General features: G+C 47.4%; 1 protein-coding gene across 2 annotated transcripts in view; it reads right to left on the minus strand.

Annotated features, from left to right (window-relative positions):
- The window catches only part of KIRREL3 (kirre like nephrin family adhesion molecule 3), a 741,361-nt gene that overhangs the window by 150,432 nt on the left and 565,471 nt on the right, over positions 1 to 25,458 (minus strand). For both annotated transcript variants that reach the window (XM_032772016.2, XM_032772015.2), the window contains exon 7: positions 18,717 to 18,822. In XM_032772016.2, coding sequence (XP_032627907.1) covers positions 18,717 to 18,822 — 106 coding nt within the window. The remainder of the gene's footprint in view (positions 1 to 18,716; positions 18,823 to 25,458) is intronic.

The raw sequence follows: 25,458 nt of genomic DNA on the forward strand, positions 1-25,458 counted from the left end.
AAGGATGCAGCTCACAGGGGTCGGGTCTGAGCTCTGGCACGCTGATGTAAGTGGGAAAGCCAGACCTGTTCCAGGTTTACAGTGGGATCTGGGTCTGGGAGCTTGCTGCCTTTCAGGAAAGGCACAAGACGGGCTGAATACCACCCTGCTGACTGGAAGCTCCCTCTTCAGATTGCTGGGGAGAAAGAGGGACTTGAGCTTCTGCCCTGTGTTGTTCCAGGAAAACCCAGCACACGATGTGTTTCTGGGTGCTGCTGGGCCACAGCACTGGGGGCCCTGGCACCAATTCCCTCCCTACACGGCCACTTACAGAAATACACTGTTCTACCCACCACTCAAGAAACACAAAGCAAATGTCTCTGAGGCCTCCAGTGTTCAATGCAGACACTAGCAAACATCTATAAAAGAGGATGGGTGGCAGAGACACAGCTTGTCTGCCAGAATGCCCCAAAGCTACTGCTTCCCTGCCCAGGTCTTACTTCTAGATATAATGGGCTGGATTCTCATTTACCCGAGTGTCTCTAATCACTGCTCTGGCAATGTAAAGGGCTCTCTAAAAAGTGAGTAAGTCACGAGTGCAGTAGGGAGGCAGCGTGGCCTAGTGGATGAAACACTGGCCTGTCACTTGGGAGACCCTGGTTGTATCCTGTTCTGCTGCTGAGAGATCTTGAGCAAGTCTCCATGCCTCCATTTCCCCATCTGTAAAATGGAGCTAGCGATGACCTCCCTTTCTAAAGCGCTTTATGAGAGCAGTGGAAAGCAGATATAAATAAAAATACTGCCCCCCCTCCCCGACAGACAGTCTCTCCTCTGAGTAGTGCCCATACTATGGCATTTCCTAACCCACGATAGGGTTCTGGTCTGGAGCAGCAGTGACTAAGGAATTTCTGGTCTGGCCTTTCCTAACTAGCTGGCTGGGGGGTGGGCACACTCAGCTGACCAAGTTGGGAACAGCAGGGAAAACTGGAAGAGCATATTTTCATGAGCTGTAGAAGAAGGCAAAGCTGCAGCCTTTGTCTTTCGAAGTCTGTCACTCACTCTGTCTCTTGCAGGGTGGGTTTTAGACACCCCCGCTGGCTGTGAGCACCCCCTCTGCCTTGCTGGGGCCGGGGTCTCAGTACCCGAGGGGCGGTTGGCACATTGTATTTGGGTGTCCTGGAGTGATGGCGTTGTGCCTTCATGTTCTGCTGAGATGTGCTCAGGTCTATGTCTCTGGGCATGTCTACAGTGCAGTCAGAGGTGTGACTGCAGTGCGGGCAGGAAGACCTGAGCGAGCTTTAAAAATAGCAGTGAAGATTCAGCAGTGCAGACTCCGACTCGGGCTAGCAATGCATGTAGGTACACAGGGTCCTTGTGCCGTCACAGTGTAGAGATGCCTGTCTCGCCTGCTGCAAAACAAATAAAGAAACCAGTTTTCCTCTTATGCTGGTGTGAATCAGGAATAACTCCTGCAAAGCCACTGGCAGAAACACAGGTGTGGACTGGCATAATCTGGTCCAGCCACTCCAAGAGCTCTTCCTTTAGAACTGCGCAGGATAAGAAGCCAGGTACATCGAGCTAAGAGATGATATCAGGTAGACAGGGCAGTCCCCCAATGGTAGCCTTGAGACTGGAATCTGCAGCGCTGGCAGCCGCAGCCGGGTGCTGCCTTCCTCTGCATTTCCATGCGGCCCGGGCTAGGTTTGCATATTTTCTCTTTGTGTTTCATGCAGATGCCCTGATCTGCAAAGCCAGCTGTTCTGGTGATTACATTTTAATGTCTCAAGCTGAGAGTTTGCATTTCGGCTCCATGCTCAAATGCGTTAGCAGTTAAACAGATACAGCCGGCTTTGAAGTTAACACACTACTAATAAAAATGGGGGTGTGCATGTAGTTCACACTTCTCCTGGTGCTGTTGTCTCACTTTGCTTTGGTCCATGTTCTGAACCCTTGACAGCCCCTTTAAACATTACTATAGATGTGATTGTTATTTAATAAGAGCCTAATAAAGCAGGTCCCTCATAATTAGCACGGCTTGCTGAGGGAAACAAGAAAAAATTGTGCCCATTTAGTAATGGTCCCAGCAATTAAGAGATCTGGAGCAACACAAATGTTTGCTTTTATTTTGTGAATTGCTTGGGTGCTGGGGGGGGGGTGGCAGGGAAGGGTAAGCAACATACAGAAGAGTCAACCTTTTGGCTGAAGTGTTCTTTCCCACCAGGCTCCAAAAAAGAACTCTGCAAAAAGTTTCAGGGAGAGAAAAAAGGCAAAGCTTTGGAGTTTGAGCGTTCCTCTGGATCTGCAAAAACAAAACGTGGAAGCAAAACCCAGCAGCAGAAGCACGTTTTATATGGTACACAGTGCAGTCACTTGTGTCAAAACCCAACCAATGTATGTTTTTACTTTAGATCTTTGTGCAAAGCTCCTAAATTCTTTGTGAGATTTTTTCTCTCAATGCAGTTTCTTTTTCTCCTCCACGAACACCACCAGCCAAAATGCTCACAGTTCAGGATTTAGCTATGATTCTACAATAAAGATTCAGTGCTCATGAATGACACTACAATAACCAAAACCTGAAGAACAGCTCTGTGTAGCTCGAAGCTTGTTTCTCTCACCAATAGAAGTTGGTCCAATAAAAGATATTACTTCCCCACCTTGTCTCTCTAATACCATAGCAAAGCAGCACACCCAGTCCAGAACTCATAAGCAATTCAACAATAAGAAAATAGACACAGTTCCAAAGTTGGCCTCTAATATTGGGTGCCTGACTTGACATCCCTTAGATCTGGCTTTCAGAGGTGCTGAGCACCTGCATTTCCATTGAAGTCAATGGGAAAGCTGAATATTCTGCACTTCTGAAAATCACGCTCAGGGCATCTTGACATGGGCACCTAAAATTTGAGATACCCCAAATCAGAGGCCACATTTGAAAACTTGAGCCCAAAGGCCTGATTTCCAGAGTGCCCAGAACTGCCACTGACTTCATCTGTTGTTGCTTGGTATTAGCAATGGTGAAAATCAGGCAAAACTCACTGAGGAATGGAGGTACCAAAAATTAGAGTCAAATTTTTGAAATTTTGCGTTATAACATGTCCAGCCCATCTCACATGAACAACTGTATGACAGCAACGCAAATGGACTAACTAATGGGTACAAGAAAGGAGAAGAAATTCTGATAAGGAACCATAGTCCAGATCCAAGCAACTTTTGTAAACAAACAACAGTGCAAGGGAAGCATTAAATCAATAACTGTCCAGTGGTTTAGCAATGCCCCTGGCTGGGCAGTCAACAAGGATTGAATCCAGGATCTCTGGCTTCAACTGAAGGAACAGTGACTTAGAGACTGTGATAGACTCATAAACCTCCATACGTAGCTTTATCACTAGCCTTGTGGTGCTTCTCCCTAGCAGGTTCTCTAGAGGTGCCCATCCCAACCCACCTTAGTGATGGGCACTGTTCAGCAAGAACTTCCCTGAGATAGAGATGTCTAATGTGCCAACCCTTTTATCATAAGCCTCTTTCCCATATCTGGACCTTAGCGTCCAAAATCTGGGTGCTTAGCATGAACCCTTCTAAGCTTAATTACCAGCTTAGATCTGATATCGCTGCCACCAATCAGGATTCTGAGTACCTGATCAACTCCTGGTCTCCCCAAAATCTTCTCTGGGGGACCCCAAGACTCAGAAACCCTGAGTCTCACCCCAAAGGACAAATAACCCACTTCCCTTCCTGCTTTTACTTCCTCCCAGATTTCCGCCCTGGGGATACTAGGAGATTTCCCTGCTTCAATCCCTTGAAACACAAAACAGAGAGGACGATTTACATTCCCCCTCCTTCTTCTCCCCCCTCCCAGTCTTTCCTGAGAGAGACAGTAATCCTGGCACAGAGATTCCTATCCCCTTGCTTAACTAGGAAAAGAAAATCCAACAAGTTTTAAAAGAAAGCTTTATATAAAAAAGAAAGAAAAAAACATAATGGTCACTGCATCAAGATGACATAACACAGGGCTATTGCTAAAAGAAAATATGAATAATCAGCCTTATTCAAAAAGATATCCAATTTAAACATTCCAGCAACTCCACACATGTAAACACAAAATACAATATAAACCTATTGCTTTTCCTTTTGTACTCACAACTTGAACAGAAGGGTAGAAAAAAGCTTGGAGATAGAAAAAAAGCTCTTCCCTCATAGCCGAGAGAAAACAAACAGGCAGAACAAAGACAAACACACCCAGAAGTTCCCTCCCTCACTTTGAAAAATCCGGTTTCCTGATTGGTCCTGCGTCAGGTGTTGGTTCCCTTTGTTAACCCTTTACAGGTAAAAGAAACATTAACCCTTAGCTAGCTGTTTATGACACCTTTGCTTTTGGTGTTGTCCAGACACGCTCCTTCAGAGGCAGCGGGGGGTGGCCACCAGTCCTGCATCCTAGCCTGGGTGATGGCATAGGACAAAAGCGGCACCATGCCTGTTCCTTTTGCTAACAGCCGCCATATTATGTCTTTTTTGTTGTTGTCCCCTAAGCAAATTGGAAGAGGAGGAGGGCAGGGGCATCATCTCCTGCCAGAGGCATATTCAAGCCCACTAACTTTAAAGGAAACTCTAAGAAGCAGTTGAGTTTTTTATTAATATTCAATGAGCCAACCATTCTGTTGACTCAGAGATAAAACAGTGTTTTCTAGACAGTGTCTTGGAAGAAGGCCCTGTGCAGAACGTAGCTTCCTAAGCAAACAAACAAATGGAGTCTCTCACCCCCTGCCCCCTCCTGCTGCCAGCTGGGAAGTGCAATGAATCAGGGACATAAAATGTGCTGAGGCATTTTATGGATAAAAGTAAGGGCTGAGGGGAGCCATCACAGGAGGGCTATGAGTCTGTGGTTCACTCCTCTACAGCTCTAGCATTTAGTCTGGTCATTTTTGACAACTAAGCAGTAAATATGCCCAATGGCTTGTGATGGGATGTTAGATGGGGGGGATCTGAGTTACTACAGATAATTCTTTCCTGGGTGTCTGGCTGGTGAGTCTTGCCCATATGTTCAGGGTTTAACTGATCACCATATTTGGGGTTGGGAAGGAATTTTCCACCAGGGCAGATTGGCAGAAGCCCTGGGGGGTTTTCGCCTTCCCCTGCAGCGTGGGGCACGGGTCACTTGCTGGAAGGTTCTCTGCACCTTGAAGTCTTTAAAGCATGATTTGAGGACTTCAATGGCTGAGACATAGGTTTGATATAGGAGTGGGTGGGTGAGATTCTGTGGCCTGAGTTGTGCAGGAGGTCAGACTAGATGATCATAATGGTCCCTTCTGCCCTTAAAGTCTATGAGTCCAATCAGGTGCCATCTGGGGTCTGTGAGACCCATCAGTGGGGGTTTTTTGTGGGAGATGAACCCCAGCAGCTACATTTTGCAGGAGCAGCCCTGGTGTCTCCCCTAATGGGACTATGCAAAAGGGAAGTCCCTTCTTCACCAGCTTGGGAAGCTGGGTTTCAACCTGGTGAGGATCCCCTCTGACCTCATCCCACTGATGGTCCTGCGGAGTTGCATTCTGCAGGAGCTCGAGGCCCTTGTAGACATGCATGGCCTGTAGCCACATAGCTTAGGCTTTGATAGGACAAACAAAGCCAGGCTGGAGGAGACCATCAAGTGCTGCTGGGAGTAGTGCTGATGAGTCACTAGGAACATCCATCCCTGTGAGTCAATAATGAACCAATGCCTCATAGGCTGCTGCAGGCAGAAGAGGGAGAATTTTCGTACTATTACTGGGATCATGTCCTGTCCCCGTGTGGCCTTTAAAGAACCCACCACACTTTCTGGGTCCTTCCAGTTTTAGTTATGTCATTCCGCTGACCTAAATCCCTCTGTGGTTTCAGTTGGATCTTCTTAATCACTTCCTGTCCTAAACTGTTACCTAGTGTTGCAATGTGCTGTTGGGCAACTGCTGTACTCCACTAAAGAGACAGCTGCCTTTCAGCAATAGATGAAATTTCTCTCCATTCAGTGCCTTATTTTCAGAGATGCTAAGCACCCAGAACTCTGGCTGATGTTGATGGGAGCAGTGGGTGCTGCTGGTCCCCCAAAGTATAAAAAGAGAATGTCGTTTTTAAAGGTCTTGGGTAGCCTTGGGGATGGGAAGCACTATATCAGTGCCCGAGAGCGAAATATTTATTATTGTCCTGTCCGTACCAACTTCCCATCCCTTCACAAAAATAATAAAAATTGTAACAAGCCAAAAGGCTCTGCCTCTTGCAATATTAAACCTGCCCATTTTATTCTGCCACTTTAAAGCTTCTCTTTCTTACTGTGAGTGATAAATAATAACAGCAGAAAAACACCCCACAGACACACAACTGACATCAAAAGCCAAGAGAAGATTGGTAAACAGAAAGATCTGAAGAGAGCAAAGAGGAGGCTTGGTTGAGAGTCAGTTCACGTAGCTCTGACTTCTGTTGTTTCCCATTAATTTTACCCACTATCACAGGTGGTGGAACAACGACGGCAGCTAATTACTCTCTCTCTTCTCTTGTTTGCTTGGAGCAAAATAAACTAGCTAAATTCCAAATCCTCCTCCAGTCCCCAATCTCAGAATTGTCCGTTGAGGGAATGGAGCATGTGGGGAGTGTACTGAAGGATGATCAGTTATGTAATTTATGCACTCATATGCTTCCTGCCTGGACTCGCTGGAGTAGCCATTTCCCATTGCTTCTCCACACTACTCCTCCCACGGCTTCTCACTATTCAATCCCAAGCCCAGAAGCTAATCTTTCAACAACCACCCTTCCACACTGCTTCTGCCTGGGACTTTAAACTCCAACATGGCAACTTATAAGGGAGCCACGGGAGCCAACACTGGAGACAAAGGGAAGGAGATCGCGAGGCCCCACACCACCAAAGCAATGCAGCCCACAGGGTCAGTGAAAAGACTCCTATGGATTTCAATGGGAGCCAGATTCTACCCTACATGGTGCAGTGCTAAAGCCAGCAGAAGGGTGACCTTGCATTGGCTGGCGCCAACATGGTATTCACGGGCACCCAAAAGAGTCCCGTCTCATCCTCGCTCTGAAAGAAGAGTGGTCTACTAGCAATGCAGGACATTGAAGGTTGGCCAGGGGGGTGGGGAAGACAGTGAAATGGGGGGCAGTGTGTATGGGGGGGCAGTTCGGAGGTATGTCACAATTTCTTGGGACTATAAGAACCAATTAGAACCCCCTCCCGCCACCTCAAAGAGAATTAATAACAATAAAAGAGCTATTCACAACGAAGCATCTGAAGTAGCACCCACAGGCACTGCCCAACCCCTAAGGACAAGGAGCTGGGATTTGAATGCTGCTCCAACAGCACAAGCTTTGATGAGGGGAGTGAAAGGGCAGCCAGCAGAGATCTGACTAGCCATAGTGCCCACAGCCCCTGGGGAACAAGACAGACTCGCCTCTCCAGTGCCGTGTAGCACACTGGGTGCTAGTGTATCACGCTGCAGTCAGGAGGGGGGATTGTAGCCAGCTTTGCTCTTGGTTAGCCTCCTGAATGCAGCCCACTCAGGCCGCTGGCTACCTGCCCGAGCAACTTTGGGACTCCAGCTAGCTTTGATTTAGCTAGACCAATGCTAACTCAGGGGTGTCTACATGTGCAGCAATCACACCTTCTAAATGTAGTGGAGACATGCCCTGAAGGCCACATCCACATAGCAGCTGGCAGTGTGCTGCCCAGCCGGGAGCGTGCTGCCCAGCCCAAACAGACACACAGGCACTAGCACTGCTTGAGCTGTCACGCTGAAAATAGCGGTGTGGCCATCTGGGTATGTCCCCGGGGGGCTGGGCAGGTTTGTCCTGGGATGGCTAGCCCAAGCTAGCATCTCTGCGACTCCCAGCTCCATTGCTATGTTATCTGCTCTCTCCGGGAAGCCCACTCCCAGCTGCAGTGTAGACATATCCTGTGTATTACGGCTACCACCAGGGATGGACCTGGGAACCTCTAGCATTAAACTGCAAGCTCCACTGCTTCAGCACCAGGCACTGGCCTCACATTCTCCCTGCATCTGGCCCCAAGGGGGATACAGAGCACCCACTGACCAGCAGGGTATCTATAGACCAGGTAACTAGGCCACTTCCATTCCCCGTTCTCTTGTTATCCTGCTCTCACATGAGTAAAGGAGGAGGGGCCAACGGGCTTGTGGCTTAACACCTACAGCTTCCACTCCCACCGGTGCTGCCGTGCAGCAGCCTTGCCTTCCCTACTGCGCCTAGCCAAGCTTTGCAGAATCCAGCCCCTTGTGTTAAGAGTTGATCTCATTCCTTCAGGAGTCTGGCTTCTTTCCCTGGACTGCGAGGTATTGGTGGTGGTGGCGGAGGGGAGGGTGGTGCAGAAGGGAGAGCTCTTGTTCCACTTCTCCAGCTTCAGGAATAGAGAGCCAACCTTTCCTGCTTGTCAGCTCCTTCCCCTTTGCAGAGGGCATTTGTCTCTGTTAGCCGAGCAGGGCTATCCATAAAGCTGTAATGGCCATTCTGCATGCCAGAGCAGAGCCTGTGCCTTCCAGAGAGTCCCACCTCATCGGCGCAACATGACGCCAAGTAAGATGCATGAAGCTCTTAAACACTCAGGCCCGATTGCTTTACTCAGACTAAATGGGTTGAAAGGCCCAGATTGGTTCAATTGGCCTCATTTTCTGGGCTCGTGCCACTGCACGATATCACTGCGTGAGGAGTATAAGCACAGGACATGATCTGGGGGCCACTGGCCGCAGGGAGCGCTGGCCCTAGAGAGTGCTGGCCCTAGGCAGGCCCTGAGGCACGTTCAGGGACGAGCCCAGCAATCCTGCCCACACAGTATAGTTCCTCTTTAATCCTTCCGGCAGGCTAGCAGCATCAGGAGGAGAATGACAGCCTTTGCTTGTGCACAGAACAGCTTCCCCACGCAGCCCTGCCACAATGCCAACACCTGACGTAGGGTCCAGGCCTCACCTCCAGAGGCGCGAAGGCTCCAGGTTAAGGCACTCGGCTGATATTCACAGGACCTTGGTCCAGCTCTGCTACTAACTTCTTGGAAGACCTTGGGCAAGTCACTTCATCAGTCCCTTTGTAAGTGTGGCCAAAAAGGCATCTGGTCTTATTAGTTTATAAGATCTCCAGGCTAGAGACTGCCTTGTGCTGTGCAAATTGTGTGGCACCTCGCACAGGGGGCCCTGATCTCCAGTCGAACCTCTCCGGCTTCAGTAACTACCTGCTCCCCGTTACCGTAGTGCGCGAGCACCTCACAACCTTTAAACATATTCATCTTCAGACACTTGCTGTGCAGTCGGGCAGTGCTGTAATTCCCAGGACACAGCTGGGGAATTTAGGCATGGACAGCCTAAGGCCCAGACCCTCAGAGGTATTTAGGTGCTTAACGCCCATTGAAATCATTGGGAGGATCTGGGCCGAAGTGTCTGGCTCAAGGTCATATAATGGCAGGCCAGGACATTGAAGCCACGTCCCAGGCTAGCATCCCAACCACTGAGCCGTCCTTCCGCCAGGTGCTTCGCTGCCCTCCAGGAACTGCTGTGATATGCAGTGGAGAAAACCGGGCCACTGTCAGGGATGCTTAGGCCCCTCCCTCCAGACCAAACCAAAATGACACCTCAACCTCCACCCCAATCACAGGAATTGAAATAGTCACTAAAGCCATCATTGCTTTCAGCCCCATCTTCCAGCTCCGTGCCTGACCTGGTATAAAGTGAGACTGGGGAGAGCAGCGGGGAGCACACTGGGGAGGCTGCCTCTGACAAATGAGTTTCTCTGAAGCGGGAAATCCTTGGGATTTGAGCTCAGGTAGGACCGTCAGCTGATGGGGATCCCCAGCGGGAACACAAGCGGAGCAGTGGCATCTTCAGAGAGAGCCAGCACCACTCTCACCCCACCACCCCGGAACAAAAAATGCACTCACCAGGAAAGCCAGTTGGAAAGTTTCCAATGGAAAGTTTTCCTTCAGAAAATGAGGTTTTTATCGGCATCAAAACGTTTTGTGGCAACGTTGACTACGATAATGTTTTTGTTTAATAAATCAGAACGTAGCGCTCTGATGACCTCTTCAGGATGGCGTGTTTTGATTGCCCAGTTTAAAACAACTTTTCCTTTCCATTTTTAAAAATTGCATATCGGAGAAAATAATGTAAAAGATTTAAAAATAGAGATAGGAAAAAGGGTTTTGATTTTATCAAAACAAAATAGTTCCATTGACCTGAAATGGCTTTTTCCCCTGGAATTTCGTTTCATGGGAAACGTCAGAATTTTTTGCTTTTGTTTCATTTTAGAACAGATTTTTTTTTCAATCATAAATTTTACAATGGAATGGAAAACTCTGGATCCTGCAGAGCTCTACTCACCGGCCTTCGGAATAACTGAAGAGTGCTGCTGTCTTGTACAAAGCAAGGTGCAAGTTTACTGGCTTATTATTAACAATATACTCACGTCATGGATGTCTTTCATCTGAGGACCTCACAGCACTTAACAAAGAGGGCAAGCATGCCAGCTGGGATCACAGGGCTGAAAATGCAGTAGCGGGCATAGAATGGCCTCCCTGTGGCCCATGGGGAGAATTTTATCTCACATCACATGGGGAGAAAATGACAGAACTTGGCAATGCCCTATTTCCCATCATCCTCATTTCTAAAGGACACTCACGTCAGTGTGTCCACACTTGAAGTCAAGCTTTGCCCTGCCAATACACGTGCCTGAGCAGATTTCAGAGCACTTTCTGTGACCTATGGGATGTAGATATGTGTTAACCCTCCATGGGGTTCCAAACCTACACGTCTCCACACTGTGACACAGACCTCCGTAACTTGAGCTAAAGCAGCAACTCTGTCAACAGGCAGCAGTAGTACGCTGTTATCTTCTATTAGGACTAGCTTCTGGAGGGAGAAACAACACCTTCTTTACAAGCACATTACATGTGTATGTGCCCCCGTGTCCCCATGAGGGTGCATACAACAGTCCATGTGTGTATGCAGAATAGGGTTGCCAACCCTCCAGGACTATCCTGGAATCTCCCAGCATTATAGATTAGTCTTTAATTAAAGATTATGTCATGCGATGAAACCTCCAGGAACACGTCCAACCCAAACTGGCAACTCCAATGCAGAAACTACTATAGAATGCCTGCAACTGGAAGGGTGTGTGTTTATGCAGCAACAGGAATATATATGAGAATGCATGTGTGTCCTTTTCTGTGCAAAAGTGTGTGTGTATGTGTACGTGCACGCATGCAAGTAAAAACATGCATCAGTAGGCACGTGGCAGGGGTTTGCTCACAAGAGTGTGCTGATGTTTGTTAGTGCATATATATGTGCAGGGTGATGCTCCATATCACATGCACAGCATGTTGCAAGGCTTGTGCACGTGACACAGCATGGCATGCACTCGGGTGCAAATGCGTGTTTGTGACCTTGTCATGCTTACAAAATGCAGACACTGGCTTTGCAATACAGAGTCCCAGTGTGAAGCCAAAAGAGGTGACTACTTGCACAGGTTATTCATGGCAAAGATGATAGTGCCGAGTCTGCAGTGGACCCCTGCCCAGAAAAAGGCATTTGTATTGTTTAGACATTTCCCTCTGTATTCAACGTTGTTTACCGACAAACACACTGGGAGGTATAAAAAGAAATGTTGGCCAGAGACCAAGACCCTGATATTTCTATCAGAGGATGAGAGAAGCCCCATAACACAAATCAGAGCAGCTCAGTCCCTTGGAGGAAAAAAAAAATAGCTCTTCTTCCACCTGATCCTAGTTTGATTTTATTTATTTATTTATTTCAAAGAACAGAATGCTCCTTGCCTCTGGTCTTGCATGACTCCTAAGGAGTCTTGCACCTCCTCTGCATCCCAGGTCTACTCTTTCTTGGGGGGGATTGAATTACACAGACGACATGGCCCTGGGGACTCTGGGATTTCACCCAAGCACTGATTTCATATTTGTCTGTTTTCTGATGGGCTTGGTCTGCATCCAAGACTTACACATGTTCCACTCCTTAATACCATTTCCCTTCAAAAGCAGAGGCAAGGTTCAGAAAGCTGGTTTGTTTGTACTTCCCAGGCTCACAGCTCTGAGTGCATGAACTGCTCGGATAAAGTCTGCTGACTTTTATAATATGAAAATGTGACACCCTCTCCTCTTACTGAGAGCCCCGGAGAGCCACCACATCTTTTATCCCTGTGCTTGGCTGATCATCACGTGGCTTTGAAATGCCTGCAGATGACGTCTAGAACTGTGCAAAGGGATGTTTTCACCCACTGCTGTGAACTGGAGCCAAGGCCAGATGTTGTCATGGTGTTGGGGCCACGGTATGAGAACTGCCACGTGACTAGGGACTTGGTTGTACAACCCGAGGCACCTTAAAGTGACCCAGTGCTTGGCACTTTATGAATATTTAGGCCCCTTTAAGGAGTCTCAAGCTGGACACCCAAAATACACAAGCGCTTTGAAAATCTTGGTCACTGAGGTTTGGTTGAGATATAAGGTGAAAGTCCTGACTGCTTACCATCATTAACAATCTCATAATGCCATCAATCCCAAGGTCCCAGTGATATTCCAGTTTTAGAACATACCTCTTGCCTGTCCACTTCTCCCTACAGTGTCAAATGGATATATTATTGGGATTCCTCCCCGCTTTCTTCTTATTCATATCCTCTCCTAAACAGCTGTGTCCTGTCCTGACAGCTGCTCTGTTCCACTCCAGAGATGGCTGCATTTCAGCGGTGGGAGAACTGACCCTTTTGCATAGTCTGTCAAGTGCTTTGGGATTCTTCGGCATGAAACCGAAAAGCCCTAAATCAATCATAGCTGTTAGATGAAAGGAAGCCCTGGAATGGTGGCAAAATCCCCTTAGCTTGTTATTGTGGTGAAAAAAAAGCATTGAGTGATGTTAATCCATTAAGGGAGCTTAAGAAACTCAAACAAATGAAGTGCTCACATTTTTCAGACTCCTTTTCTTTGAAAAACAAAACAACTAAACAATTTTCTATGCAAAAAAATACAATCCATCAAATGAGCAATTTTTTTTTTAGAAAGTCCATCATGCAATGGATCATAACTTGCTTTGCAGTGAGTGAGACACAGGGAGAGCTTTACAGAGCTGCGAAAGCTGACACAAAGGCAACTAGGTAGGCTGAAAGGACAAATGGCACTGACATGAGGGAGAAGGAAAAGGAAAGCAGTGGAGCTAGGGAAGTAGTGCTACAGCTGCAGGGAGGATGACTGGAAGGAGTCAGGAATGGGGAAGAGGTGTGTGATATTTAGACACAACACGGTGATTAAAGAACAGGCCAGCTCTTTGGACAGTTACAAGGGAGCAAAGCTGTCCTAAAACCTGTTTGAGCCCCTGCCCTGTGGGAGTCCCCGCTATAGGAGAATCCTTAATGGAATGGAGCTCCTATGCCACACAACCCATGCTGTGGCCAGTGTAGTGGGCCTGGCCAGAGGAAAGGGGGCATGGCTGGGCATCCCTTACACCCTGGTGATACCAGAGGCTGGGGCATTGGGAGACAATGCAAATTACAGCAGCCGTCAGACAGCTCTAACATGCATAAGTGGTGAATGGAATTTAGCTGAGCACTGAGTGCCCCAGGGCCACTAAGGTGCAAAGGCATCATAAAGCCATTTCAGCAGCCCCTCCTTAGCTGCACTAAGCTGAAGCTGAGGAAAAGGCTAGTTCAAGCAGTCTTGAGCTCTGGGGTTGTGTCAGGCTGCGGCCAATGTCTTGTAACTCAGCCAACGGGGGTTGTTTTCCCTTTGACTGTGTGAGTGAATCCATCATGGTGTAACATCTCCTGAGAAAGTTCACCAAAGTTATTTGCCCAGCTTGGCATGTGCTGCTTCATCTTTTTTATTTTTCACCATACTTATGAAAATAGAGCTACTTGTATCTTTGACATTAATTGACTTCCCAAATTAATAACTCTTCTTTGTAACTAGGAATGCAATTATTGCTTTATTGTGCTGATGGCAAGATTTCCTGCCAGCAGGAATAGCTGCTACCAGCACACTCGATTGTGCTAATTAAGCTGTAAAAGTCTAACAGGAGGTAGGTCATGATAACCTGTCCCCAGAGGTGCTGCTCAGTTAATATGAACTAGTTGTTTTTGTAAAAGTATAAATAATTGTGTGTCTGTGTGTAACACCAAGTGAGGAGTGATGAGCAGCTGATTACTGCTGTGAATATGAAAGCCACTGCCATGTTGAAGGAGGGTGAACAAGAGAAGTGTTGTTGTCTGGTGCAGTTGTTCTCAACCTTTTTTTCATTTGCGGACCCCTTTGGAAATCTATTGTTTGTATATATATAGTTGAATTCTGTACAGTCAGTTTTTAGTCTAAGTCATTTCTGGAACCCTTAGACTTACTCTCAGATTATGTCTACGGAGCACAAGTTGACAACCACTGATCTATGGGTTGGGCACTGAAGTGGTGATCGAGAGACCTAGGTTTTGCTCCAGATCCTGCTGTGTGACTTTGTCACTTCCTTTCTGTGTGCCTGTAATTCCATTCCCACCCTTTGTCTACTGAGACTGTAAATTCTTTGTGGCAGAGATGTTTCACTGTGTATCTTTCCTTCCAGAGCCTGGTGGTGCCACTGTGCCATACTCAGCAGCTCCTTCCATGACTTGAGGCTGTGTGCTGCAGCCTCAGTGAATAAATCCTTTGGATTCACTACAGCTGAGTCCTAGCTCTTCTATAGCACAGTCATTCTCTGCATTGGCCAGAGGGGATACTAGGTGTTTCTGTCCCTCTTCCACTGTGAGCCTACTGTTATCTCAGGAGCAAGAGCTCCAAACTCTCCTCCCAGCGTGGAGAGACATTGCTAGCCTTGGCTGATCACCATTGGTTCATTTGGGAAGCCCTGATGTTTGGTTGGTGCAGATTTTGTTGGGGGTGGTGGTGATGGGTTGTGGGTTAAAACAGAGTCTCCCCAACTTCCCTCCTCTGAACCCTTATGTGGCCCATCAGAGCACCCCTCAAAACTGACTGCCCTGTATTTTCCATGGCGATGCTAGATCTGCCAGCAGCTCAGGATAGCGGGTGTGTGTATACAACAGCTTTGCAGTGAGGGTAAACTGCCTGCATCAGAGCTGGGGGAAGCAGTTCAAAGCATGTGCAATCAGATTCCACTGTCTTCATTTTCCTCACCCTTATGTATTCAGTCACAGTCCCCATTGACAGAGCACAGAGCACCAAGTGCCAGGGATGGGGCTGTCACCGGATTTCCAGGCACGTGGGGTGTGTTCTGGTTACTGTTTAGCCAGCTCTTCCTCCTCTCTCCTCACATGTTGACTTGTGGCAACTGCAACAGATGCACACAACCCAATAGTGGAGTTCTCAGATTCCAAGACTGTGACTTTTACTGACCAGATTTACACTCATGGGTACACACATCACCCTGGCTACACTCCCAAAGTCCTGTCCCAGACGGCACTGGGCTCAATACAAAACCTAGGAGGGATTCTCTGGATGGGCAGCCCTGCCTTGGCTGTTCCAACATCTTGCTCAAGAAACTAGAAGAGAGATCCTGCTAGACTTTACGTGTCTTGCAAGATGCTGGAGTCAAGACTCCAACTGAGAGACCTCTGTTGTCTATAAGCATCAGCTCTGCTAGGGGACCAAAAAGGAGTCACATGCATGACACACGTAACGTCCAGGGGGGTCGCTGAAATTAATTTGACTCAACTGAAAGTTTATCTTTATAGTTCTTATATGTCTAATCAGCTTGAGGAGACACAGGAGTCAAACCACAAGGTCCAGCATGTGGACTGATCCAAAATGCAGCATCCCTAGGGAGAAGCCAGTCCAGCCTGGGTATCCTGGGTTGGTTTGGGGAAGCACATGTAGAGAATGGATGATGAGGTAATTATTAGGCACCTTTTGAGGATCTCAAAATGTTTGACACATGGATCAGACTGGAAAAAAAATAATTGACAGTACTGTCCCAGGCTCCACCCCAACTCTTGCTTGAGTCACGATGCCAAAATGAGTTACCACTGGGAACAGATTTTGGAAATCTTGACAATATGATTAGCCCTCTCCTTTCTCATATGCTTTGATCATCAATGAAGTGGTTAGTGACACCACTAATACAAAGCATTTATACAGTAACACCTCAGAGTTACGAACACCAGAGTTACAAACTGACCAGTCAACCACACACCTCATTTGGAATCGGAAGTATGCAATCAGGCAGCAGCAGAGACAAAAAAAATGCAACATACAGTACAGTACTGTGTTAAATGTGAACTACAAAAAGAAAATAAAGGGAAAGCAGCATTTTTCTTCTGCATAGTAAAGTTTCAAAGCTGTATTAAGTCAAATGTTCAGAATTACGAACAACCTCCACTCCAAGGTGTTCGGAACTCGGAAATTCTATGGTATATCGCGTCACATGTGGAAAACTCTGTACTGTAATTAGTCATTGGCTAACTAATTCTCAAATCATATGCAAGTGGTAGCAAGTATTATTCTACAGAAGACGAAATTGAGACAGGAAGGTGAAATGACTTGCTCAACATCACACTGTGAGAGACTCGGTTAGAACTCAGAGCCTCTTGATTCCCCAACCTCTGCCCGTTCCACAGCTCATGCTGCCCCACTCTGGCCATTTAAATCAGTGCAATTGAGATTCAGCGTTAACAGTCAGCTAGGATAAACGGGTCTGCTCACACCTCTTTCAGAGCTATTGTAGCAGGCTGTCTGCAGATTAAGGCAGACACCACAGCACTGCGATGCAATCAGTCACATTCTGAGCATTTTCTATCCAGTCATAAGAGCTAGAAGGTTTAGATTTTTTTTAAATTCAAAAGCTTAGATTCTGGGGTGCAAGATGGACCCTTGAGAAAAGTGACCTGTGGTGTTGAACCAGTCTGACCCCGACTTTTGTGAACATTAATTTAACACCAAGAGACCCCTGGGTAAAGAGTATTATTTCTGAGGCGCAGACAGATTCAATGACTTTCTCCAAGGTCACTGGCAAATTTAAGACTGGAACACAGAAGTCCTGGGTCCCAAGCCTTCTCTCTAACCTCTTGTCCAAGTATTAGCAACTTTTTCTGGCCTCCCAGACTCTGAAACCTTCTTCATCTAGCTGGATCTGGCCAAGATCCTCCCCATATTTGGAGCAGGGTGGTTGTGAGTTGTGCTGGTTGGGAAATTTTTGATGAAATCTTTTTTTCCCCACCAAAAAAATGCCAATTTTTCTAAAACTGGTCATGAAACAGGGTCAGATTTGACGAATCCCTTGAAAAGAAAATTTTTTGGAAAAGGAAAGTCTGGAAATTGTCCAAATGTTTTGTTTTGACATTTTTTGTTGTTCGAATTGAAATTTCCAATTCTAAATTTTACTACATTTAAATTTTAAAAAGGTTTTAAAAAGTGAAAATAAAAATGAAACGTTGAAACTGAAATGATCAAAATGAAAGGTTTCAATTGACCTGACACAATTTTTTTCCAGTTTGCAAAAATATGAGATTTTTGACTTTTTGGGATGCAAAAAAATGTTTAAATCTCAAAAATTCTTTCAGGAGAGCAAAAACATTTCCTGCCCCCCCTAGTCTCGAGTGAACCCCTAGCCCTATTCTGTACCCACAGTCTGAACACCCCTAATTTACGCCAGTGGCCCTCAACCTTTCCAGATGACTATACCCCTTTCAGGAGTCTGATTTGTCTTGCGTACCCCCAAGTTTCACCACACAAAAACTATTTGCTTATAAAAATCAGACATAAAAATACAAAAAAGTGTCACAGCCACACTGTTACTGAAAAATTGCTTCCTTTCACATTTTTACCATATAATTATAAAATAAATTGATTCGAATATCAATATTGTACTTACAGTTCAGTGTATGGTATATACAGCGGTATAAACAAGACATTGTCTATATGAAATTTTAGTTTGTATTGTCTTCGCTAGTGCTTTTTATGTAGCCTGTTGTAAAACTAGGCAAATATTTAGATGAGCTGATGTAGTCCCTAGAAGACCTCTCTGTGTACGCCCAGGGGTACACGTATCCCTGGTCGAGAACCACCACTTTACACTATGTGGCCTCCAATGATCCTGCATTTTCCCTTATACTGTTCTGATTAAACAGCCTCTGCCATGGGTACCAAGAGTGCAATAGAAGCCCAGAGATGCTAATGAAGTTGTATCTTTTGCAAAGACTATGTAAAAAACAAACAACCCCCAAATTCTCCCATAATAGACTGTTCATTCAGTGTGTATTTTGATAGTTATGCCCCCAAACATATGGTTATGCTACCGTGCTGCCAGGGCTCTAATCCCCTCTAAAGTGCCAGTGAATCTCTGACGAAGGAGTCCGGTGTGTGCAGAGATGGAGTCCATTAACATACAGCATCACTATCAATGGGAGAGACTGTGGCTGGAGCACCAGGCAGCACTGGTCTCTGGTTGCAGCAGAGAGGGGCTGGGTATGCAGGAGCAGGTCCATTCTGGTCCAGGAGGGAGCAGTGCTAGCTCTATACCCCATCTAATACATCGCATGGTCAATGCAGCTGGGGCAAAGCCCATCTTATCCAATGCACAAGAGCAAGTGCCAGTCTATAGCCACCCATGGTAATAAACACAGCAATACACAACAGCTCCAAAACCACCGGCTGGGCACAGCTCCATATGGCCAGCCAGTAGAACACACCAACATGAGCACAACTCTAGTAGGGGGCAGTGTTAAACATACTCCATAATGAACAGAGGCCAGCTCCTTGCAGGCAATCTTACCTGTACTGGGTTGCCGCTGGGTTAGCCTTAGCAGAGCAGTGAAACTTCACTGTGTTGTCCTCAAGCACTGGCTGGGGCTCTACGGACAAGTTGACGAGAGGTGGGTCTGCAAGAAGAAATCGACAATCCATCAGCTATCACATGGATAAGTGTATTTCACTGCCGCAGAACGCACATCACTCAGCTCCGGCCATGCCTTCTGCTGCAGTGGGTGAATGCTAACTGGCACGTACGTGACCCAAGTGATTGATTTAACCCTTTCGGGCCAGAAGTCCAGAGTCCCCAAAGCACTTGATGAAGCCATGTGCTCTTTGGGACACAGCAGGGATTGGGGAGTTGGGGCTCACGGGCTCTGTTCCCAACTCAGCCACTTATTTGCCGCAAGAGTCTCAGGGTCTCTCTCCCAAATCGATGCAGGACCTTTCCACCCACAGTGCGGCTCATGGGGCTTCTTTCTTTCCTCCAAGAGATAGAAGGATTAAGGGGCCTTTACCAGGTTCAAAGCCTGCTCTTCTGGTGATCAGCTCAGTGATGGGCTGAAGAGGATGCTTCAGATGGAGCAAGTGCCAGCAAACACTGGGGCATGTGCTGAGTTCAGTGAGGATGGTGTGAAAGGCAGCACAGAGGGCATTTGCAGCATTGGGGTCACTTCACAAGCACACTCTGCCCTCCTCATTATTTATATTGTAGTATTATTTGTATAGCAGCAGGAGCTCAGGCCCTATTGTGCAAGGGGCTGTACAAATAAACTGTTCAAGACAGTTCTTACCCTAAAGTGCTTAGTCTAAATAGACGAGACAGGGAATGGAAACAGAACAGAACAGGGAATAACTTATCCAAGGTCACACAGCAGAACGGCAAACAGAACCCAGGTCTCGGCAGCACCCCGCTTAGCCACTGGATCACACTGCGGCCCCGGCTTTGGGAACACACCCGTCAGCAGCTGCTTGTCTGTGACTGGCCTTCTCCTCCTAATTCTGGCTGAAGACGATGTACCCCAGGGATTCTAACAAAACAGGTCAGCTCTTGGCAGTATCACCCCTAAACATTTCCTCCATTGCTCTCTCCTCTGTAAGGAGGCTATTAGCAAAAGAACCCCAAACAGTTAGGCCTCTTACATACAGGTACTCAGACTACATCACCAGTCTATCTATTTGCTGCACTCAGGGATCACTCAGTAGCTCATCACCATTTGCACTCCCCCAGGAGGTGAGGCATGGTGCTCACTGGAAAGTCCAGTTCAGGCCTGACATTCTTCTCTTGCCCTCTCTCCTCTCCCTTTCTCCTCCCTGTTATCTGGCCGAACACTGGGGCAGAGGCATTAGCAGATAGGGCTGACCCCTGGCTTTGATGGCTAATAAGTCAGGGATCATCCCAGCTGGCGATGACTCAAGATAAAGAGCTGAAAGACAGAGAAGAAACTAGAACCATCCAATGCTAAATGACACGGCACAGCGATTATCTTAATGCACCCACACATCACACATAGACACACACACACACAGAGCTATGTACACATCACAGCTCACACAGACAAGCACAAAAACCAGCATACACACATCTCTCTCTCTCTCTCATACACAAGCAAACAACATGTGCATGTATACACAGGGGCCCACACAAAGACATGTGCTGCACCCTAACATACAGCCACACAATATTCACTCTTAGGCACACTGTGCATAGACACCCACAAGGAAACATACACACTCACCCACAAGGCAGCAAGCCAGACTTGTGCAACGTGTGCTGAGAATGTGTTGCTCCTCTAGAGCTGCTGAGCTGTGCTGTATGCATGATACCCTCCTGACCCTCTCCCCATTCTCATCTCTGTGCCTTCAGGGGCCACCGGGAGGAGATGTTATTGCAGACATCAAACGCTTACTGGACTTGTGCTCTGCACCAGCATCCTCTTGCTGTAACAGAACCAAGGCAACAAGCAGCCAGGATGCATTCCAGACGGCCCAGAGTCCACATGCTGATCTGCTGCTTACATGTTTGCCCATTACCACACCACACCAAACGGACCGTTCGCTCTTGTTCGCTGGCACTCCACTCTATCCAAGGCCTCAGGGGCGGGCGGCTGATTTACAGAGGTGTTGAGCAACTGCTGCTCCCATTGGTTTTACTTGGAGTTCTGCACCTCTGCAAATCAGCCCTGAGGTTTCAGCGGGGTCCATCTAAGCCACGTGGGATGGGGACTTTTCCAAGGGAGACTTTCAGTGGTCTGTTTAATGGCCTGGGGCAAGACCCCCTGCTCTCACATTGTTCATGTTAATAACTTATGCACTGTACCAAAAATCAGTTAAGGGTCCAGCAGGGGGACTCACTAGCTTGCTTTCATTTCTAAAGTCAATGGCTCAAGACTTTTACAGCCCATAATCTTGGAGCACGTCAGGATCCTGCTGGGAGGCAGGCGTCATTATCCCCATTTTACATGCAGGGGAACTCAGCCAGAGTACTGGAAACGTGACTTGGGCAAGTACTCACAGAGGTGGGCACAGAACTCAGGAGGCCTGGGGCTGACTGGGACCATCCTGCTGCCACCATCATTCCCAGGATTAGAGCCCTCAAGACTGAAGGCCTCTGTTTATCCCGCACACATGCTCTGCACACTTCAGCAGCTGGCCAGCTCTCTCTTCATTGTCTCACTGAGCCCCGTCCTTGACCTGGGAGAATTAGCTCTAGGGGAATTCTGTTTCCAAGGCCCATTCAGATCTCAGCCTCTCTGTGTCAAGGCCAGCAGAAGAACCAGTGAGGATGGTGATCTTGTAATCTAGACACTTGTTCACTGGCAATGGGATGGAGGTGACCAAGCCACCCAAGAGCAGACAGAAAGTAACACCAGAAAGTGATCACTACTGACCTGAACCCCTCTATCTTGAGGGAATTTCAAGCCTTTGTTGGCAGAAGAAGGGTAAAGCTCTGTGAGACAGAGTGCACTTGGGGGTTGGCCCATGATTTTTGGAATGAACTCACTAAGGCCCATCACAAAGCTTCCCACCTTCCTTCCAAGGGAAAAGCACATTTCTTTGACCTGCAATTCTCCAATGCCAGTGTAGAGCAACAGCTATATATCCCTCCCCTACAAAACAAAGCACTCCCCTGCACACGCTTCTCCCCCTGGGGAGAGGATGACAAACACATGACACACATGTGGGCACCTCACTTATTTCACTACTGGAAGGCACTCAGGCCCAGATATGCAAGGGTATTTAGGCACCTGTCACTGATTTCCATGGGAGTTGGGCACCTAAATATCTTTGAGGATCTGGGCCTCAGATGTTGCAGTAACGAGCATGGGATAAGAACCTATTTAGATTAGAATAGAAGAAGAACTATCCTATTAGTTAGATGGGCCTCCTCTAACAGAGACATCACTTTGCATTTCTGTAGTGCCTTTCCTCCCAAAGGATCCAGAAGCACTTTCCAGGCCAGCCGTGCCCAACACTTTCCTACCTGCATGGTACTTGCTAATATTCCCATGCTGGCTGGGAATTCTTAAATCTACCACGATTTAATGCACATACAAGCTCACACATGACATTTCACATCAAAAAATAAAGGAAGGGTTGTGACTCGCATTTAAGGGAATAAACTGTCTTGCTTTGAAATGTTCCCGTCTCACACTGCACTCTGTAATGATGATTTTTTTGTGCATCTATTACCTTGAAAGTGGTATTTATTCTCTTTCATCAGCCTAATCATCCCTGCCAAGTCCCAACTGGTGTCACAGACCTTTCTTTAGACTGATACTTGCCCCTGGTCCAAGATTTGTGTAGTGACTGTTTATAGAACATGGATTCCTTACACTGTGATCTAAGTACAAAAGTGTCACCCGGAAATACAAAAGGAGCTTATGACTCAGAGCTCAGTAAGGGAGAGGTTCAATCAGCCTTAGGAAGGTACAGCTGCTTTTGTGAAGAGGCAGGTCCGCAGTGGAGCATCCATCCGGGATAGATCTGGATGTTGGGATAGGCATGGCCAGGAAGTCAGTTCTTGTGTATGCTTTGGAGCCTCCACTGGGGTTACAAATCAGCCCTCTGCAAGCCAACTTCATGTGCTGCTATCACAGAGGGGAAGTCAGCTGACGATTACCATCATGTGTAGATTCCTCATCTCTGCTAGCAGAGTATTTTCCTATAGGACCTACTGCTAAAAGCAGAGGATTCTCCCACTGCCCTGTTGGAGACCAATCCAGGAGCTCTAAGGTTGCACCCATGCTTGTGTGGGGAAATATCAGTGATGCTGCCCACCTTTGGTCTGAAGGCATGGCTGAGAGAGACCACAGCTGGGATTCTCAAAGCTGCCTGTGGGATTTGGATGCCAAGATCCTATTCAAATTAATGAGAAGTGGGTGCTGAAATCCCCTATGCAGCTTTGAGAACCCCAGCTGCGGTCTCTCTCAGCCATGGTCTCAGCCTTCAGACCGATCTCATTCAGTGTGATGGCTGCCTTCCTGGCCGACAGACTGGGGCTTGAACAGGGGATTTCCAGAGCTATAAGCATGAGCTGCTGCAGCTTGAGCCAACGCTCCACAGCTGGGGCTGTAACAGACTAGTATTGTCAGTAGATTAGCACAGAGAAGGACCTGTAACATACACTCACCAGTGGGTTACACCAGCATTTGTGGCTCCATGATTCACCAGGGTGGCACGTAAAAGTGAGATGAGTTTCAGAGCTCCCACAGCTCCTGTTGACTCAAGTGGGGACATGGGAATGCTCAGCATCAAGAGTAATAAGCTCGCTTTTATTTTAGATGCCTGAATCTGGGGATTTAGGAGCCCAGCTTTAGTCACCCAGATGGCAAGGTTCTGGCCTTCGTGGATCACACCGGAACCAGGCAGCAGGACATGCTAATTAACAAAGGGAAGAGCAGTTCACGGAATTCTTCTGAACCTAGGAAACTAACTTCCTTTGAATGCTGATGGAAACAAATTGCAGTGATGCAGCTTCCATCCAAGGAGCTTCTTAACTGTTCCCGCCTAGCAGCCCGCTGATTCAGATGAGCACAGTTAGCCCACTGTACGGAGGGAGGCACAGGTACTAACCCCACATTTCACTCCAGACATGGAGACAGTAAAGCCTGGATTGCTCCTCACCCTGTAGGGATATGCAGGGCATAAGGAGCTTTCCCCTTGTAGAGGGGGATAGACACCATCGCCTTCTTTGTGCTCCCACACACAAGGGCCAGAGGAGTCTAGATTCCCCAAAAGATCCTTCCATATGGCTCAAGCCATGACCCTGCTGCTTCTTGTATGATGGTCAATGGAAAAGCCAGGAACAGAATGCCAGTCTTCTGGCTGCAGGCCCATTGGCTTAGCCAAACTGGACATTAGGCACAAATCTGTGATGGTGATTTAAGCATTTGAACAATCCACCAAGGGAAATGGGGGATTCCCGATCCCTTGTTGTTTTCAAATCAAGCCTGGAAGCCTTCCTGGAAGAAGCTTTATCCAAACACAAGAAATGGGGCTCGGTACAGGACTAAGTGCGTGAAATTCTATCGCCGGTGATAGACAGGAGGATCTGATGGTCCCTTTTGGCTTTAAACTCTGCACATCCATGTATCTATGAACTGCAAGTCCATCCTCCCTCCCAAGGGTGTCCAATAGTCCGGTCCTGACTGTATCACAAAGGTATTATGATCCAGGTGGCTAGCACATCCACTCTGTTTGCTGTCTCCTTAGCTCATGTTTCACTAGCTCTCTCTAGCCTCCTTCTGTCGTACTTCTTCCAAATGGGGCTCAGAGAGAGAGAGAGAGAGAACAATTCAAAACTCCACTGGATGGATGCAGGCAGAGTCTGTTTGGTGACAACCTCAACAGCTGCCTCTCACTAATGTTAATCGGCAGAGCTAGTGATGGTGGTTGGGGCATCAGTCCCCAAAGAAGTGGCAGATCTCCAGGAGGTGGGAGCAAAGTCTGGTTGCTCAGAGCTCCCCAGATTGTCATCGAATGGGGTTTCATTTGTTCATGAGATACCTGCCTTGCTTGCAAAGAGGAAAACACAAAACCCCTTCACAGTGCTGCAGAATGGGGCTGATTTGCATAGTGTGTTTTGCATCAGGGATCTGTGCTGATATTGGTGTGTGCTGCCATTTGGAATGGTACCTGCTGCACAGAAACTAGGCCTCTTGCACCCTTTGCTGAGGAAAACGGAAGATGAGAGCAACTCTCATGGGAAATTAATGAGAACACCTGGGACTTGGGGGGAGGGATAGCTCAGTGGTTTGAGCTCAATCCTTGAGGGGGCCATTTGGGGATTGGTCTTGCTTTGAGCAGGGGGTTGGACTAGATGATCTCTTGAGGTCCCTTCCAACCCTAATAATCTATGACTTTTATTCTGGAAACAAATCAGGCCGAATTTGAGCCACCAAAAAAGGAGGTAACTGAAAAGCATGGGCCGGTGTGAATCAGGACAGTGCCACTGACATGAAGGATTTAGGATCTGTTCGCAGGAGATTTGCATGTGTGCATGTGAAAGAATACAGTGCTGGTGAAAGGGCCTCCAGATAGCACTGGAGCTACAGCACTTTTTTTTATTCACAATACACACGGGTAAAATCCTGGCCCTATTGCACGCAATAGGAGGGACTTTAATTAGGCCACTATTTTACCTGTAAGCTTCCCCTGTGCTGCTCAGATCTACACAGAGCACATGAGAGGGTGTGGCTAAGCAGAGAAACCTGAATGTGCCTGGAACCCGAGCTCACCCTTTCCCTGTTAGATATCCGTGGGAC

This window comes from Chelonoidis abingdonii, chromosome 18, assembly GCF_003597395.2.
Source record: "Chelonoidis abingdonii isolate Lonesome George chromosome 18, CheloAbing_2.0, whole genome shotgun sequence".
NCBI lineage: Eukaryota > Metazoa > Chordata > Testudines > Testudinidae > Chelonoidis > Chelonoidis abingdonii.